Raw genomic sequence first — 14,559 nt, 5'->3', positions numbered from 1 at the left:
GCTCTGTGAGAAACAGGAAACAAATTAAATTGTTTCTTTTGAACATGTCTGAGCAGTTCAGAAAATTGAAAGTGCTGGGGAAAAATGAGATCTCAGAAAATAATTGGAAGAGGAATTTCAATGACAATATACTGGGTGTAGTGCAGAGTGAGGAGCCTCTCAGGCTCAGACATGGCTTGTGAGCTCTCTGATTATTAATAAATACCTGTAAAAACAATCAGAGGAAAAGTTCTGGGGTTTAATGTGTTCAGTAAATTTTGCATGATGTGTCTCAAATCCCTGCAGAACTTTTGGAAGACAAACAGCCCTTTCTTGAAGTCATGAAGTTTCCTCATGCTTTAGTTTTTAGAATTTCCTGTTTGTTTTTCCCGAGCAGCATCCTCACCACTCCTCTCTGAAGGAGGAGGTGTCCGATGTTGTCCGTCAGAAGAAGAAATACCTGAAGAAGCCCAAGCTGGAGTGTGTGGTGACCCCTCAGCCCCTGGCTGAGCCCTTGCCTGTGCTCAGCAAGAGCGATATCAAACAGTATGACTTCCACAGCTCTGATGAGGATGAGTTCCCACAGGTAAAATCTCAGTGTACACTAGGCAGCAATTCCAGTTAGCTGGTGTTTGGCCAGCCTGGCTCACCCCAACTCTGAATATATTTAAAAGTTCTTCGGATAAATTGAGTTTCCCTTCTGTGCTGTGCTTTGCTATATAAACATGGTGGTTCACATTATATAAACACAAACTTTTATCATAAATACAATTATACAAATGTGGCACTTGGGATAATGATGTTGTTTTCTGGTCTAGGTACCCTCACCAGTGTCAGAAGCAGAAGAAGAAAATGATCCTGATGGACCTTGTGCTTTCAGGAGAAGAGCAGGATGCCAGTATTATGCTGTAAGAATATCCAGTGTTATGCTGGGCTGTTGGGTTTAGTGGTGGTTTCTTTAATTTAGGTTGGCATAGTGCTGGTGTTGGAGTTCAGTTCTCACCACAAAAGCTTTGATGCTTTGGTGACTCCAAAGGCAATTGCAGGAACATCCCCTTTTCTGCTTGGCTCTGAGGGGTCCAAGCTGAATTCCCACTTGCTCAGAATTCATCTTCCTTTGTTTTTTCCCTTAGCCTGTGAGTTAATTCCTTTGCCAAAAAATGTTGAGATGATTGAAAACTTTTATTTTTGTTTTCTCCAACTTCTCCATTACTGTTTGACGCCTAAATGTTAGAGTTTATTTTTTAACTACTGAAGCTATTATTGTTTAACTCAACATAAAACCACATGTTCTGTCCTGGAGCCTGTGCATGATAACCAGCAGTGCCCTAATCAAAGTATGAAATTGCCTTTTCTTTCTTCACAGCCTCGTTTGGACCAAACAAATTCTTCGTATGAAAGCCCAGAATTGGCAGAATTGGACAAACTGAGGTTCAGGCATTGCCTTACAACCCTTACAATCCCAAGGAGATGTATAGGATTTGCAAGGAGGAGGATTGGCAGGGGTGGAAGGTACAGTTGGGTCATTTTTAATTCTTCATTCCCCTTCAAAGAATTAAAAGTATTAAAAAAAGAGATCATGAACCTAATGATTTTCCTCCTCCTCTTTAATCAGGGTTATCATGGACCGAATATCCACAGAACATGATCCTGTCTTGAGGCAGATTGACCCGGAAATGCTGAACAGTTTTTCAAGCTCTTCCCAGACTTTAGACTTTTCTTCTAATTTTTCACGGACCAATGCTTCCAATAAACATTGTGAAAACAGACTGTCCCTTCCTGAAATCCTAAGCAATATCAGATCATGTCGACTGCAGTGTTTCCAGCCCAGGCTACTCAATCTCCAGGACAGTGATAGTGAAGAATGTACCTCAAGGAAAGCAGGGCAGACTGTGAATAATAAAAGAGTCTCTGCAGCATCTGTAGCTTTATTGAACACCAGCAAGAATGGCATATCAGGTAAGCAAGGATTTGACTTCTTCAGGGATTGAAAATGCTGAATTTTGGGGTTTTTCTTTGTGGCTGGACTGATGAGATCTTCAGCACTGGTGTGGAGCTAACCACAGTTACAACCTGACTATTTTACATTTCTTAAAACATACAGAAACTTCCCACAAACACTGCTTCCTCCCACTTTGCTTCCATTAGAATTTGAAGTGCTGGATTCAAACATTATTCAAAGCAGGGATTCTGCTCATATGAAGAGTTGTTTAGGTCTAATTGGGTCTTAATGGCACTAATTGGTCTAACCTTGTTTAAGGCTAGAAGAATGCTCGTTATGAATACAAAATAAAGCTGGTGGTTTCTTGGGGAGGGTGGGTGTGGCTCATTTTTGTTGGCAGTTTTCATTTTTGACTCAGACAAATGTAGGAAGTTCCTTAGTGCCCTCAGCAGGCGTGGAAAGGTCTGAAAATGGTAAAAATGGTGGTGGAAGCATCCAGTGATGAAAAAATTGCTTTAAGCTTAAATTGAGCAGTGTTTGCCTCACTTACTTCATGAGCTGGAGTTGTAATGGCTCAAGTTTTAACACTGTCACTTCTTTATAATCATAAGGGAGTGAAAATGATATGGTTCTCCAAAAATGTGAAAAATTTGAGATACAGCAAATGAGATCTCCTACAAAAGCAAGCACCTGAGCATATCCCAACTCCATCCTGTATTGTAAACCAGGATAATTAAATAATAGAACAGACTGACTCTGAATTCCATCATTTCTGTGGCTGTGAAATGTTCCATCTTTATTAAAGCTGCAGGAATGGGTATTTATTCTCCAGTAATGTATCTCTAGAATTCTTGGGTGCTATGAAATTGTTCTGACAGAGGCACAGGATATTTATTCCAGCCCAATTCTTCCCCAGCCTCTCAGTATGGTCACTGTAACCTTTAGATTGTTCTCTGCCATGAAAAGATGGGCACAGGAGCATACAGATAAAATGCATTATATATTTTATATAATTATTTTTTGAAAGACCTTGAAGGCCTGAGGAATCCCAGCTGGGGCAGAAAGGGGCAGTTCAGTGTGATGAGATTATCAATAAACACCAAGAGCTGGTAAAGAAATAACTGAAATATGAATAAAACCAAATCTGATGGATCGAAGCCACTTTTTGGAGGAATAGTAATCAACTCGTGGTATAATTTTAGAAATCATCTGAGGAATACATTTAAATTAAATGGAAATCCCTCAGTAATTGCAGTACATTATGCATGGAATTTATGGCTGGGGAGGACCTTTTTTGTCACAGATTTAAATTACAAACCAGATCTTGCAGTTCTGGAACAGGATCAGACACAATAGAAAACAGAATTCTTCCCAAATAACTGAACCAGAAGAGGCACTGCTGTTGGATTTTCTCACTAGCAAATAGGGAATAAATTTTGAAAGGGCTGGTCAGAGTCTGGTTGTGCATTAAATGAGCACAGGCACTGTCACTGCATTTATTGAAGTCATTCTCTTTGGGAAGTGATTGTTGAAATCTGTTAATTTTACAGCTGATTTGCTATTCCCTCCAGAGGAAATGGTGGCAGTACTTAAACTGATTATTTTTCTTTTTATTATTTTATTTTAGATAGAACTGAAGAGTTCCTTTGATTTTTGGTGCACAAGAATATTTAAAATTACCTCTGTTTTATACTTTTCCCTGTATTAGTAAAGCAACTCTGATATTTCCTCAAATGCATTGTGCAGATAGATTTATTTATTTTTTATTTTAAAAGTCTGTGACTAGACTTTTCTTCATAATGCCTAATGAGTGCATGAATCAAGAACCAATTTTTGGAGCTAAATTATTCTCTTGCTCATGTTTTAAGCACTGCAAACGGGAAAAGTCTGTCCCTGGGGAAAGGATAACTGCACATGATGCTATTCCCAGCTGAAGGGTTTTGTTTTTGGAACAAACTTTTACTTTTTAGAGGTATTTTTTTTCCCCAGCCTTAAAACAATGCCACTTTTGGGGCAGCCTGCAAGCTGATCTTTGGTTAAAGCCTCCAGGTCCTGAGAGAAGTGACATGATCCAAACCTTCCAAGGAGAGAGGAGCCTGGAAGTGAAAGCTGAAGTGATTTTTTTTTCCACTGTTGTGGTGCAGTTTTTCAGGCTCTGGTAAAATAAAAACCCTCTGAAGCTGCAGAGCTCTTAACCCTGACCTCAGAGGCTGCCCTGGGACACAGTCAAAGTTTGTTCTTTTTTTTTTCTCCAGGACCCCCCAGGTGTTTGATTTGGCAGAAATAAATTATATTTAATGTATTAATGAACATGTGCTGGTTTATAACAAGGTGAACAGCTGAGCTCAGCCTGGCCACTGGATAAATACCTGAAATTCAGGCACATCCAGGCAGAGTAAGGGAATATTGAGTTCTGGATTACCTTCCCTGTATCCTGTAATCGAGTATTCCATGGCTTTATGGTCTGTGATAAACTGGGAAGGAAAAGGAGATTGAAAGCATGAAATCTCACCTTGTTCTTAAACAGCTTTTGATAAAACACAGCACATTTTCTGGGATTTGTTACCTCAGAACTTAAAAATAGAAATATATGTAATATTCCATAATGCTGTTCTTGGCCCTGTGCTTTCAGCAATGCCATGTGTTTTGGGAAGGAATGTAGCAGGTTGAGCTGATTTAAATTGGAAATAAATTCTAGGTAAGAATCTGCAAGAGGAACAAAGTAAAGCTAAATGCAGAATAAACTTAGGTTGGAAATTAAAATATTGCTAGAGTTTGAGGGGTGATTTTTAAGTAATTGGACTTTTAAGTGTTGTCCTAACATGATTGAAACCTGCTTTAGTAATGTAGCAGTAAAGAAGAAGTTTCAGTTCTAATTTCTAATTAAACAGTCCTAATTCTGGTATTTTTTCCCAATGGAATTTCAGGACAACCCTGAGTACTAAAAGTGGTAAATGGAAGAGCCAAACCCTGCAAGATGGATAACTCTGTTTTAATGTTAGCTCAGTGTCCCTTGATAGGAGGATATTCCTGAGAATCCAGGTGTTGGATTGGAGCTGTGCTGCACCTCATGGAAAAACAGAGTTGAGGATAAAGTGTTGAAATGTATTCATGGGAATCTTTGAAAAGTGAATTCTCTCTTTATTTGCTCCCCAGAGAACTCAGTTCTTGGGTTAAGTGCACACAGCTCAGGTTTTATCTGAAACCCCTGCCAGTATTTTCAGTTTACCAAGTGTGCAAATTCTTCAGGGGGGACAGTATTAAAACCAGCTTTTCTAGCTTCATTCCCTTCACATGTTGGGTCTGTGAAAGTACTGGGGTGGCATCAACCTGGTTCTCAAAAATCAACTTATTGTGTCATCCCCAAAGCAATCACTGGCAGAGAAAATCCCCTCAGAGTCCATTCTGCTGTTGGGAAAGGGACAGCAAGGGGCTGTAGGGAGGGAAATTGTCCAGGAATCCTCTCCCAGTGCTCACTGGGACAGAAGACATCCAGCTCAGCCCAGAGTACTTTGTCCTCAGCTCTGATTCTCAGGCTGTGCTTCTTTCCTGAAAGCCAGGGAAATCATTGCTCTTAAGCTTTTGCCTAAAGCTACTGGGGATAAAACCACCAAAGATAGAAACGTCTTAAAAGCAACAAAAGCTCTGAATTCTTTTGTTACAAATTGATTCCATGAAAGAATGTAACAAACAAACAACTTGACCTCTCCTTTACATAATCTGTGAAGATTCTGGGTGCATCTGACATGATTTTTGTCATCTTCAGCCACCTGTTCCCCACCTTAGCTGGGCTCTTGCCTTTTCCACGTGAGTGTTTTGTGTAACTGTGGCTCCTTTCTTTCCCATAGTCACAGGGGGGATCACAGAGGAGCAGTTCCAGACACACCAACAGCAGTTAGTGCAGATGCAGAGGCAGCAGCTGGCCCAGCTGCAGCAGAAGCAGCAATCTCAGCATTCCTCCCAACAGACACATCCAAAAGCACAGGTACTGCTCCCACCCTGCATGTCCTGACCCTTCCTTTTGTTCACAGGGCAGCTCATCTCCATCGACCAAATGTGACACCCCAGCAAACGTGGCAGAGGGAGTTCAAAGCACTTTGCTCAGGGCTTTTTTTTAATAAGTTGGCTGCATTTTATAAGCTGAGTAAGAGACTTTGTAGCTGAATGTGTTACCTGCATCCACAGTTACCAGTGTAAAATATCAGTGTGTGCTCTCAACTCTTCCTGTTTTCACTGGTTTTGTCCTCCTGTCTGTAAGAGCTCTGAAGAGACTTTATTAAAATTACCTTCTGAGGTAATGTGTTCTGTTATGAACAGATGTTCAGTGAGCACCAAAAATTGATATATCTGAGAGGAAAAAGAGAGCTTTGCATATTTGCATATTCTGGCTTTTAAAAGAATCCCATTTTTCCTCTGGAATCCCTTGCAGGGGAAAAATGTTTTTCCATGCACTTAGTTTTCTGTTAGCTTCTTCCCAATAAAATATAAAAGCTGTTGTCTATTACTAGGAAAGTGTATATTACTTTGAGTATTTTATATCTAATTGTTTTGGTTGTCCCTTCCCCTCAGTGTTTTTCTACTTCAATTAATCAGGGATTCTGTGTTGGCAGATACTGATGACATTTTTTGTAAGTGTAAAGACATGATGCCAAAATATTTGAACAAAACAAATGAATTTTGGATCTTTAAAGCACTTGAAGCTTCTGTGCAAAGTCATTTTCTTAGTTAATATAAATTGAAGGTGCAGAATTAATGTTCTTTCCAGTGAGAGTGATGAATCTTTCCAGTAGAAACTGGACTAACAGAGTGGGATTCCAGAATGTGCTGGGCAGTTATTCTGTGGCACAAGTCACAGAATGGAGGTACCACAAATACTGGACATCCCTGAGATTTGCAGCTGCAGAGCATTTGCTACCTGGAGACAGAGCAGAAAAGGTTAAGACATGGTTGTTTTCTTAGAGGAAATGTCTCCAAACACAGGGAATCCTGTGTGGTTTGGGTTGGAAAGGATCTTAAAGCCCATCCAGTTCTGTGGCAGTGACGCCTTCCACCATCCCAGGCTGCTCCAAGCCCTGTCCAGCCTGACCTGGGACACTCCCAGGGATCCAGGGGCAGCCACAGCTGCTCTGGGCACCCTGTGCCAGCCCCTCTCCACCCTCCCAGCCAGGAATTCCCAATTCCCAATATCCCATCCATCCCTGCCCTCTGGCACTGGGAGCCATTCCCTGGCTCCTGTCCCTCCATCCCTTGTCCCCAGTCCCTCTCCAGCTCTCCTGGAGCCCCTCCAGGCCCTGCAAGGGGCTCTGAGCTCTCCCCAGAACCTTTCCCTCTCCAGGCTGAACAACACACAACAAAAGTGGTTTGTTGTGCTGAGAACTGGCCTGGCTGCACTTGTTTAACCCTCGTTTGGACACTGATTTCCAACTTCTCATCACTCAGGTGACACAGAATAATCAGTGTTGTGGTGCATTAGGTCACATGTAGAAGCTGTATTTATTTATTTGCTTTACTTGTGCACTGGAACAATGGTAAGGCATATTTCAATTTGTACCTGGGTGATTGAGAACCACCTTCTCTTCTTGCAGGGCTCCAGCACCTCTGACTGTATGTCCAAAACCCTGGATTCAGCCAGTGCCCAGTTTGCTGCCTCTGCAGTGGTCAGTGCCCCGGCCCCCGGGCGCAGCGAGGGAACCAAGGAGCAGAACACCAGCCACAACAATATCAACGGTGTTGTCCAGCCTTCAGGTGAGCACTCCTTGCTCTGGAGTGAGCTGAGAGGATCAGCTGCTCTTCATTATCAACTGATCTTATTAAAATATTAGTAAATAATAACAAAAAAAATCCAGTCTCTTAGTTGCGATTGTTTTAAATATTCTTCCCTAAAGTACCTTGCAGCAGTGGTTTGAATCATGGAATATCTTGAGTTGGAAGGGACCCACAGGGATGATCAGAGTCAAACTCCTTGCCCTGTACAGGACAGCCCCAAGAATCCCACCCTGTGCCTGAGAGCTTGTCCAAAGATGTTGTTTAAATGGATAGAAAACCACCAAGTGCTCTTTACCTTGGAAGAGCATTGTTTGCTTTTCCTTTGGTAGTCTTTATCTTCTAATAATCTTTTCTGATCAAGAGTCTAAATGGCAGCATTTTAAAACCAGTGGGAGTGTGTAATGAAAGAATAAATCAACTGCTTAAAGCATTTACCTACTTTGAGAGGGAAATGGAAAAGTTGATTCATTATTTGGTTGTGACCTCACTTGTATATTCAGCCAAAAATGTACTAACCAACCTTTCCTGGCAATTCTTCTGACATCACTGTAAGCCTCAGGTTTCACTGCATTTAGGATTTGTCCCAGAAAGTGCAGCCATGGGCACTCAGTGCCCCTTCCCAGCCCTCCTGTGGTGCTGCTTGTGCTAGTGCCATATCCACGATGCCAAGGGGCAAATGGGATTTGGGCTGCCAAGACAAAGAAGAGGCTTTTAAAGTAATTTGTTGTTTTAGCAGTTAATGATGTGATTAGTTTTATAGACCTTCTGCCAGGCTGGGTTAATGATAATATGAAATGAATAGAGGGAGAAAAAACACGACTGAATAAAATCAATAAGCTGGAGCAGTTCCAGGCTAGAGAGAGAGAGAGATCTGTGTAATTCTCTGAGTTCATACCCAAGAGGGCAGTGCTTCGAGGGTGGAAGATCAGGCACATGATGATGCCTGGAACAGAGGCTGGACAAGATTAAGAGAATTAAGTGGGTATTTATTAAAGGCCTTCAATAGATTCACCTTGGGCAGTCAGGAGCCTCTGAGGGGCTTCACCCAAAATGGACAATGGTCACGAGTTTTTCAGATAAGTTTGGTCCATTTACATGTCAGGGGTTAATCCTCCAATTACAGTTTCAGGTAATGAAGTCATACACCCCCAGTTTGCTCCCCCCCAACTCACTTTATTTATACTTTCTGGGCCCTGAGGCAGTGAGGTGTCCTTGAGTTTCAAGTTTAGAGGAATTTTGTCAGCTGAGAACAGCAGCTGACAGGCCATGGAATTACAGAGTTGCACACTGAAGCAGTAAAGGATCTGAAAAATAAAAAAGCTAAATTAAGGCATCAAGGGGAGTGTGCCATGTTTCCACTGCTGAGTTTTTCCATTTTGTGAGTCTGTAAAGTATGGACATTAATGACTTACACACTCAAAGCATTGCTTTTGAGATTAATCTTTGGCTTTTCATCTAAGAAATGTCACCTTTTTAACACCCACCGTTTATTCTGCATAACAGGAACCTCCAGAACTTTGTACTCCACCAACATGGCTTTATCATCCAGCCCAGGGATCTCAACTGTACAGCTCGTAAGGACAGTTGGCCACAGCACCACAAACCACTTAATCCCAGCCTTGTGCACGAGCAGCCCTCAGCCTCTCCCCATGAACAATTCCTGCCTGCCCAGCGCCGTGCACCTCAACAACGTCAGTGTTGTGTCTCCAGTCAATGTTCATATCAATACACGGACTTCAGCGCCCTCGCCAACAGCCTTAAAACTTGCCACAGTCGCTGCCAGCATGGACAGAGTGCCAAAGGTAACTCCCAGCAGTGCCATCAGCAGTATAGCAAGGTGAGTGGGGACGGGGCTGCAGCAGCTCCCACTTGTGCTTGGGATCATGGAATTGTTTGGGTTGGAATGGCTAAAATCAGAGTCCAGGCTGTGACCCACCCTCACCTCGTCAGAGCAGAGCGCTGAGTGGAACCCCAGCAGTGCTTGGCAGCCCTTTCCATGAGGAAATCCTTCCTGTTGTCCCAGCTGACCCTGCCCTGGTGCAGCTTCAGGCTGTGTCCTCTCCATTGTCGTGCCCAGCTCTGCACTGGAGGGAATCTCTTCCAGCTCTGAGAGGTTCCTCAGCACCTTCAGCTGCCCAGGAGCACCCTCAGCATGGCCATGGCAAAGCACAAGAGCTGATTTTCCAAATTAACCCCTCAGATAACATGCCTTGCCTTAGGCATCAGTAGTTTTGGTCAACATCTACTGTGTTTGAATTTTAACCATTTCATTTGTCCCTTCTCATGCAACATTTTCAGGTAGATTCTGTCAGACACTCCTCACGTTCCTCTAAATCATTGAGTAACAATATTGTAAGGTACAGGTTGGCACATACATTTTTATATTTACATCTATATGTGTTACATATTAATGTAAAACACAAACCAAAAAAGCAACAAGCTGTATCTTACATATAAAATCATAATTCAGAATTGTTTAGGTTGGAAAAGACATTTAAGTTCATCAAGTCCAGCCATTAAGGTGTTTATTCTCATTGAACAGCAGCGCTGTTATCTCAGGATGATGTTTCATAGGAGTGGCAGGAGCTTTGCAGTTGGCAAATTTTTCTGAACATGGCAATATTTGGGTTTTGTTTGAAGCCTCTCCTGGATTATATGGGGTTTCAAAAAACAAAGTCATGTTTGTGAATTGGAAAAGTGAAAAAATGGGTGTTAGTAAATGAGGAAAAAATAAGAGCTAAAGCAGAATGGGTGGGGAATTGCAACAACACTTGGTGCATTAACAGAGTAACTGATGCTGAGTTATCATATCTTGACTTTGTTCCTTCAGAAGAGCTTTTAGGGATTTAATCCCTAATTGAGGCTGGAAATGGATAGTTAAATTGCAGAAGGGATCTTTGCAAAATCTTGCAAAGATTCTTCTTGCAAAGAATCATGCAAAATCTGCTTTGTTGAATAACAGCAGTTGTTGAATGCCAGTATTTCCTTCCAAATAAGTTTTGCAGTTTGTGTGTTTTAAGGTTCCTGCCCGGTCCAGGTAACATCTGTGTGAAAATACGAAAGAAATGACTAAAACCATGTGAGGAAATGTGTTCTGACTGTGGGATCCTCTTCCCTTGCAGAGAGAACCATGAACCAGAGCGCCTGGGCTTGAACGGCATCGCAGAGACCACAGTGGCCATGGAAGTGACATAACCTCCAAGCTGTGTCCCCAGCTGTGTCATGGTGTGCTCCTTCCTCTTCCAGCTGAATGCAAACACAGCGCTCTGTGGATCACAGAGAACTCACACAGACCTGAATGGACTCGGATTATATCGTGTATTAAGTCGATATATAATGTAAATTTTGTAAAATTGGGAAAATCACTACCTTGTAAAATAGTTTATTTGTATCATCAATATTATTTCTGTTACTTGAATAGTAGATATTCATCATCATGCTTTTGCACTTGAATTTGCAACTGAATGGATTAAAAAATAATTCTTTAATGGGATCATGAGCATGACATGAGATCCTGCATCACTTGTTTAAACTATTTATTTTGCCATGTTTACATTTTGTATCTTGTACAAATAAATGCAACTTTGTGTCTAAAAAAAAAAAGTTAAAGATTCATAGCTAGGAAACAAAATTCTTGTAATTTTTTTCTAAAGGAAATGTAAAGTTTTCACTTGGTTCATTTTGTTTCACAATTTGACTAGATGGACTTTTTGGTAAATACTTTAGTGGCATTTCACTGTCAAATATGAAGTTCAAGGCAAAATAGTATTTTCTATTACTGTGCAGGGGAAAGGGATGGATCGATACATGCAAATTTAATGTAGTAACTCACTTTTCCATATATTTTGAATGTATATTTCTATTTATAATACCAGTTTATAAAAAATAATTACACAGGAGAGGGGAAAAAAAAAAACTGTCTAGGAAAATTATGCATCTGGCACATCTCCAAATGTGCAGATCTGAGAAAATTTTCACCTTGATGCCATTTTATCCGAAGACTGCGTATTTTAACCGGCTTTCAAGCTGTACCACACCACATTAAAGGATATTTTACCAGGTATGTATTGCATTCTATATCATTGCAATAATTCATTATTGGATGTCTAGCTATCGAGCCATCCCAGGGGGGTGGGAGGGTTGTGGCAAGATTGTCTTTTCAATTTTGGAGAGTTTTCCTGTGGCTACAAGGCAAGTAACGGGTTGGAAAAAGTCTGACTGTAAGCGTTGGACACCTTCGTAGTGTAGTGTTTTAGTGACTTTTTTTATACGGTTCTTGTACATTAGATACGTGTAGTGGTGTTTCCGAATGTTTGTTTATGCACTAGTTCAGACAACTTTCCCTGTTACTTGTTCTTGATAAGTGAAAACTGCAGGGAAATAAAAATACATATCAAAAGCTGGCCATGGTGCATATGTGGTTATTTCACAGTGTGCAAGCAGGGACAGCAGCGGTGCTGGAGGCTGCCCAGGGACTCTGATCCTTTGATCCCAGCATATGCACTTATTTCCAGAAGGTTGCAGATCATGGGATAATTCTGTGCTGGGATTTGAGACCTGGGAAGATGGGGAATGAGTTTCTTGCCCTGTCAAAGAAATGGGGTGAATTTCTGCTGTTTTGGATGTTTCTGTGTTACAAATCCCAGGATCACTGAGGTTGGAAGGAACCTGGAGATGTTGTTTAGTCCAGACCCACCCTCCCAGGAAAATCTTGCCTTTGTCATGCAGTCAGTGTATTTTCCATCTTGGCTTTCTACATAAAGAACTATTTTTAATCCAAGCTGTGTTTAAACCTGTTTTGTCTTACGTTGTACGAATTCAAAGTCCTGGCAGCTAAAAACACTTGCAGAGCTTTAAATCCTGGGAGCTCCTCACAAACTCAGGTGTCTAAAATTACCTGTTTTTTACTTAACTGATGCTCTATTTTTATTCCATCTGATGTCTGCAGGGAGAGGTGAGGATAGATTATTCCTGTTGGGAACAGAGGAACCCACGGCGCTGCCTTGGTCAGGTGAGGGGTGGTGGCAGCTTTTGGGGGGGCACCTGTGGCTTCACTGGGATTGCTGCTCCCTGAAAATTCCTCTTTATTTGATCTTTCCAGCCTTTCTTAGAGCTGGGCTCATTGCAGGGAATGGCTGATAGTCTGAAGTATAAATGAATTATTTTTTTTTAAAAAAAAGAATTGTTGAAAATACATTTTCTGTAAAAGAAAAAAAAAATATTCTCCTGGATATCTAGAAATAACCTTGCTTCACTACCATCCCCAAAACCCTTTGGAGGCTTAATGAAAATGGGAAGTAATTTCCTCTGGAGATTGAAAGCTGTACACTTAGCATGGACTCTCCTCACCACAAAGATCATTTTCAGTGGATCATTTTCAGGGAAAATTGGCCAGAAGATGTCTCTGAAATTGCTGTGTATCTCTGATTTCGTGTAGTCTAATCCTCATCTAATTACTTAAAAAACCTTTAGCTGGAGCTTCGAACTTTTAATGGATTCTGGGAAAATGTGAGGTGCAGAGGAGGATTCTGTAAACTCCCAAGGCTTTGATGGTAAGTGCCAGATGTGGAATGGCTTTCATTTAAAGGATTAGTGGTGATGAAACCTTCTGTGAAGCAGAACTGGAGTAGTCATTGCAGAATTTGTGTGCCTCGAGTGCAGGAAAAAGGGGAGGAGTGGTGGGTGATGCTGCAGGCCATGGAAATCTTCATTCAAAAGGAAAAAAAAAGAGAAAATGAGGGACTGGTGCTGTAAAATTGTCCTTTGTCCAGCTGGGAATGGCACTGACAGGTGGTTTTGTGCTGTTTAAACATGGTGAGGATATGATGTTTAATTGGAATTCCCGTATTTGTGCATCTCTGCAGCAGGATTGGAATAGGGATTTCTGTTCTGTTTATTGGGAATATCTTTCAGGTGAGATTGTGGAAGTGATTTATGCTGGATTTTACATCATGTGCAGAGTTTTGAATGTCAGGAACTAGAAAATGCCAGTTCTTTCTCTAATAGGAAAGATCTATAAATATATATATATAAATTAATAAGATTTATGTTTATGTGTGGATTGACTGGAGTTTTGGAGTGTGTTTGTCATCCCAGGAGGTTCCCTGGATTTGCCTGCAGAGAAACAGTTTCAAAGCTCACTTCTATGTTTTCTGCTACTTCCAGGGGTTTGCAACATTCACATTTAAACTGAGAGACCGAGAATAACCTTGGTGAATTAAAGCAAGCAAAGTGCTGCTTGGGAAAGAAGGAAGATGAGGGAGAGGGAATTTTTTCCTGAATAAATTGGGTGAGCTGTGAAGATCCAAGTGATTCCATCTGAGCAGAGGAACATGGAAAACAATGAATTAGTGCTGATCCAAGGAGCAAATGGTGTGGGAAATGTTGGATGTGTTCCTTGCAGGACCCCAGCAGCAGTGGGGGGATGTGGAAATCCCAACTCTGCTTGGGTTGTGCCGTGACAGGAGCCAAAATGTCCTTCCCTGATGCGAGAACTGAACAGAACATTTGATTCTCAAGTGCCTTTCAGGAGGAAAAGGGAGTTTCAGGATCCATTCCCTGTTTTCTCAGTGGCCTGTTTGTCTCTCTGTCACCTGTTGTATCTCTAAATGCCATCTCTGTGTCCTTTACATGGTTTTTATTGGTTTAATCTCAAAGAATTAATGAGCACACATATATTTTAATATGAATTTAACTAGTTTAATCAGTATGGATTAAACTGATTTTTGGACCCAGTAACTCCAGTTCAAATAAAAATGAAAGAAATTAATGCAGCTGAAGTAGGACTAAAATCTGTCAAGTGACATTGAATTAACCAAATAATTCTTGGAATTCCTGAATCCCAGAATGGTTTGTGTTGAAAGGGACCTTAA

At 41.2% G+C, this 14,559-nt stretch overlaps 1 protein-coding gene across 3 annotated transcripts in view; it reads left to right on the top strand.

Annotated features, from left to right (window-relative positions):
* EPC2 (enhancer of polycomb homolog 2) overlaps window positions 1-14,357 on the top strand; it is a 38,011-nt gene extending 23,654 nt beyond the window's left edge. For 2 of the 3 annotated variants that reach the window (XM_058840080.1, XM_058840081.1), the window contains exons 7-14: window positions 377-565; window positions 798-887; window positions 1,346-1,491; window positions 1,595-1,938; window positions 5,770-5,906; window positions 7,507-7,666; window positions 9,191-9,524; window positions 10,810-14,357. In XM_058840080.1, coding sequence (XP_058696063.1) covers window positions 377-565; window positions 798-887; window positions 1,346-1,491; window positions 1,595-1,938; window positions 5,770-5,906; window positions 7,507-7,666; window positions 9,191-9,524; window positions 10,810-10,882 — 1,473 coding nt within the window. In that variant the 3' untranslated portion in view covers window positions 10,883-14,357. The remainder of the gene's footprint in view (window positions 1-376; window positions 566-797; window positions 888-1,345; window positions 1,492-1,594; window positions 1,939-5,769; window positions 5,907-7,506; window positions 7,667-9,190; window positions 9,525-10,809) is intronic. The other variant, XR_009277760.1, reaches the window with a different exon arrangement.
* The last annotated feature ends 202 nt before the right edge of the window (window positions 14,358-14,559 follow it).

Source organism: Poecile atricapillus, chromosome 5 (genome assembly GCF_030490865.1).
Source record: "Poecile atricapillus isolate bPoeAtr1 chromosome 5, bPoeAtr1.hap1, whole genome shotgun sequence".
NCBI classification, from domain to species: Eukaryota; Metazoa; Chordata; class Aves; order Passeriformes; family Paridae; genus Poecile; species Poecile atricapillus.
This window is presented reverse-complemented; position numbering and strand designations above follow the sequence as displayed.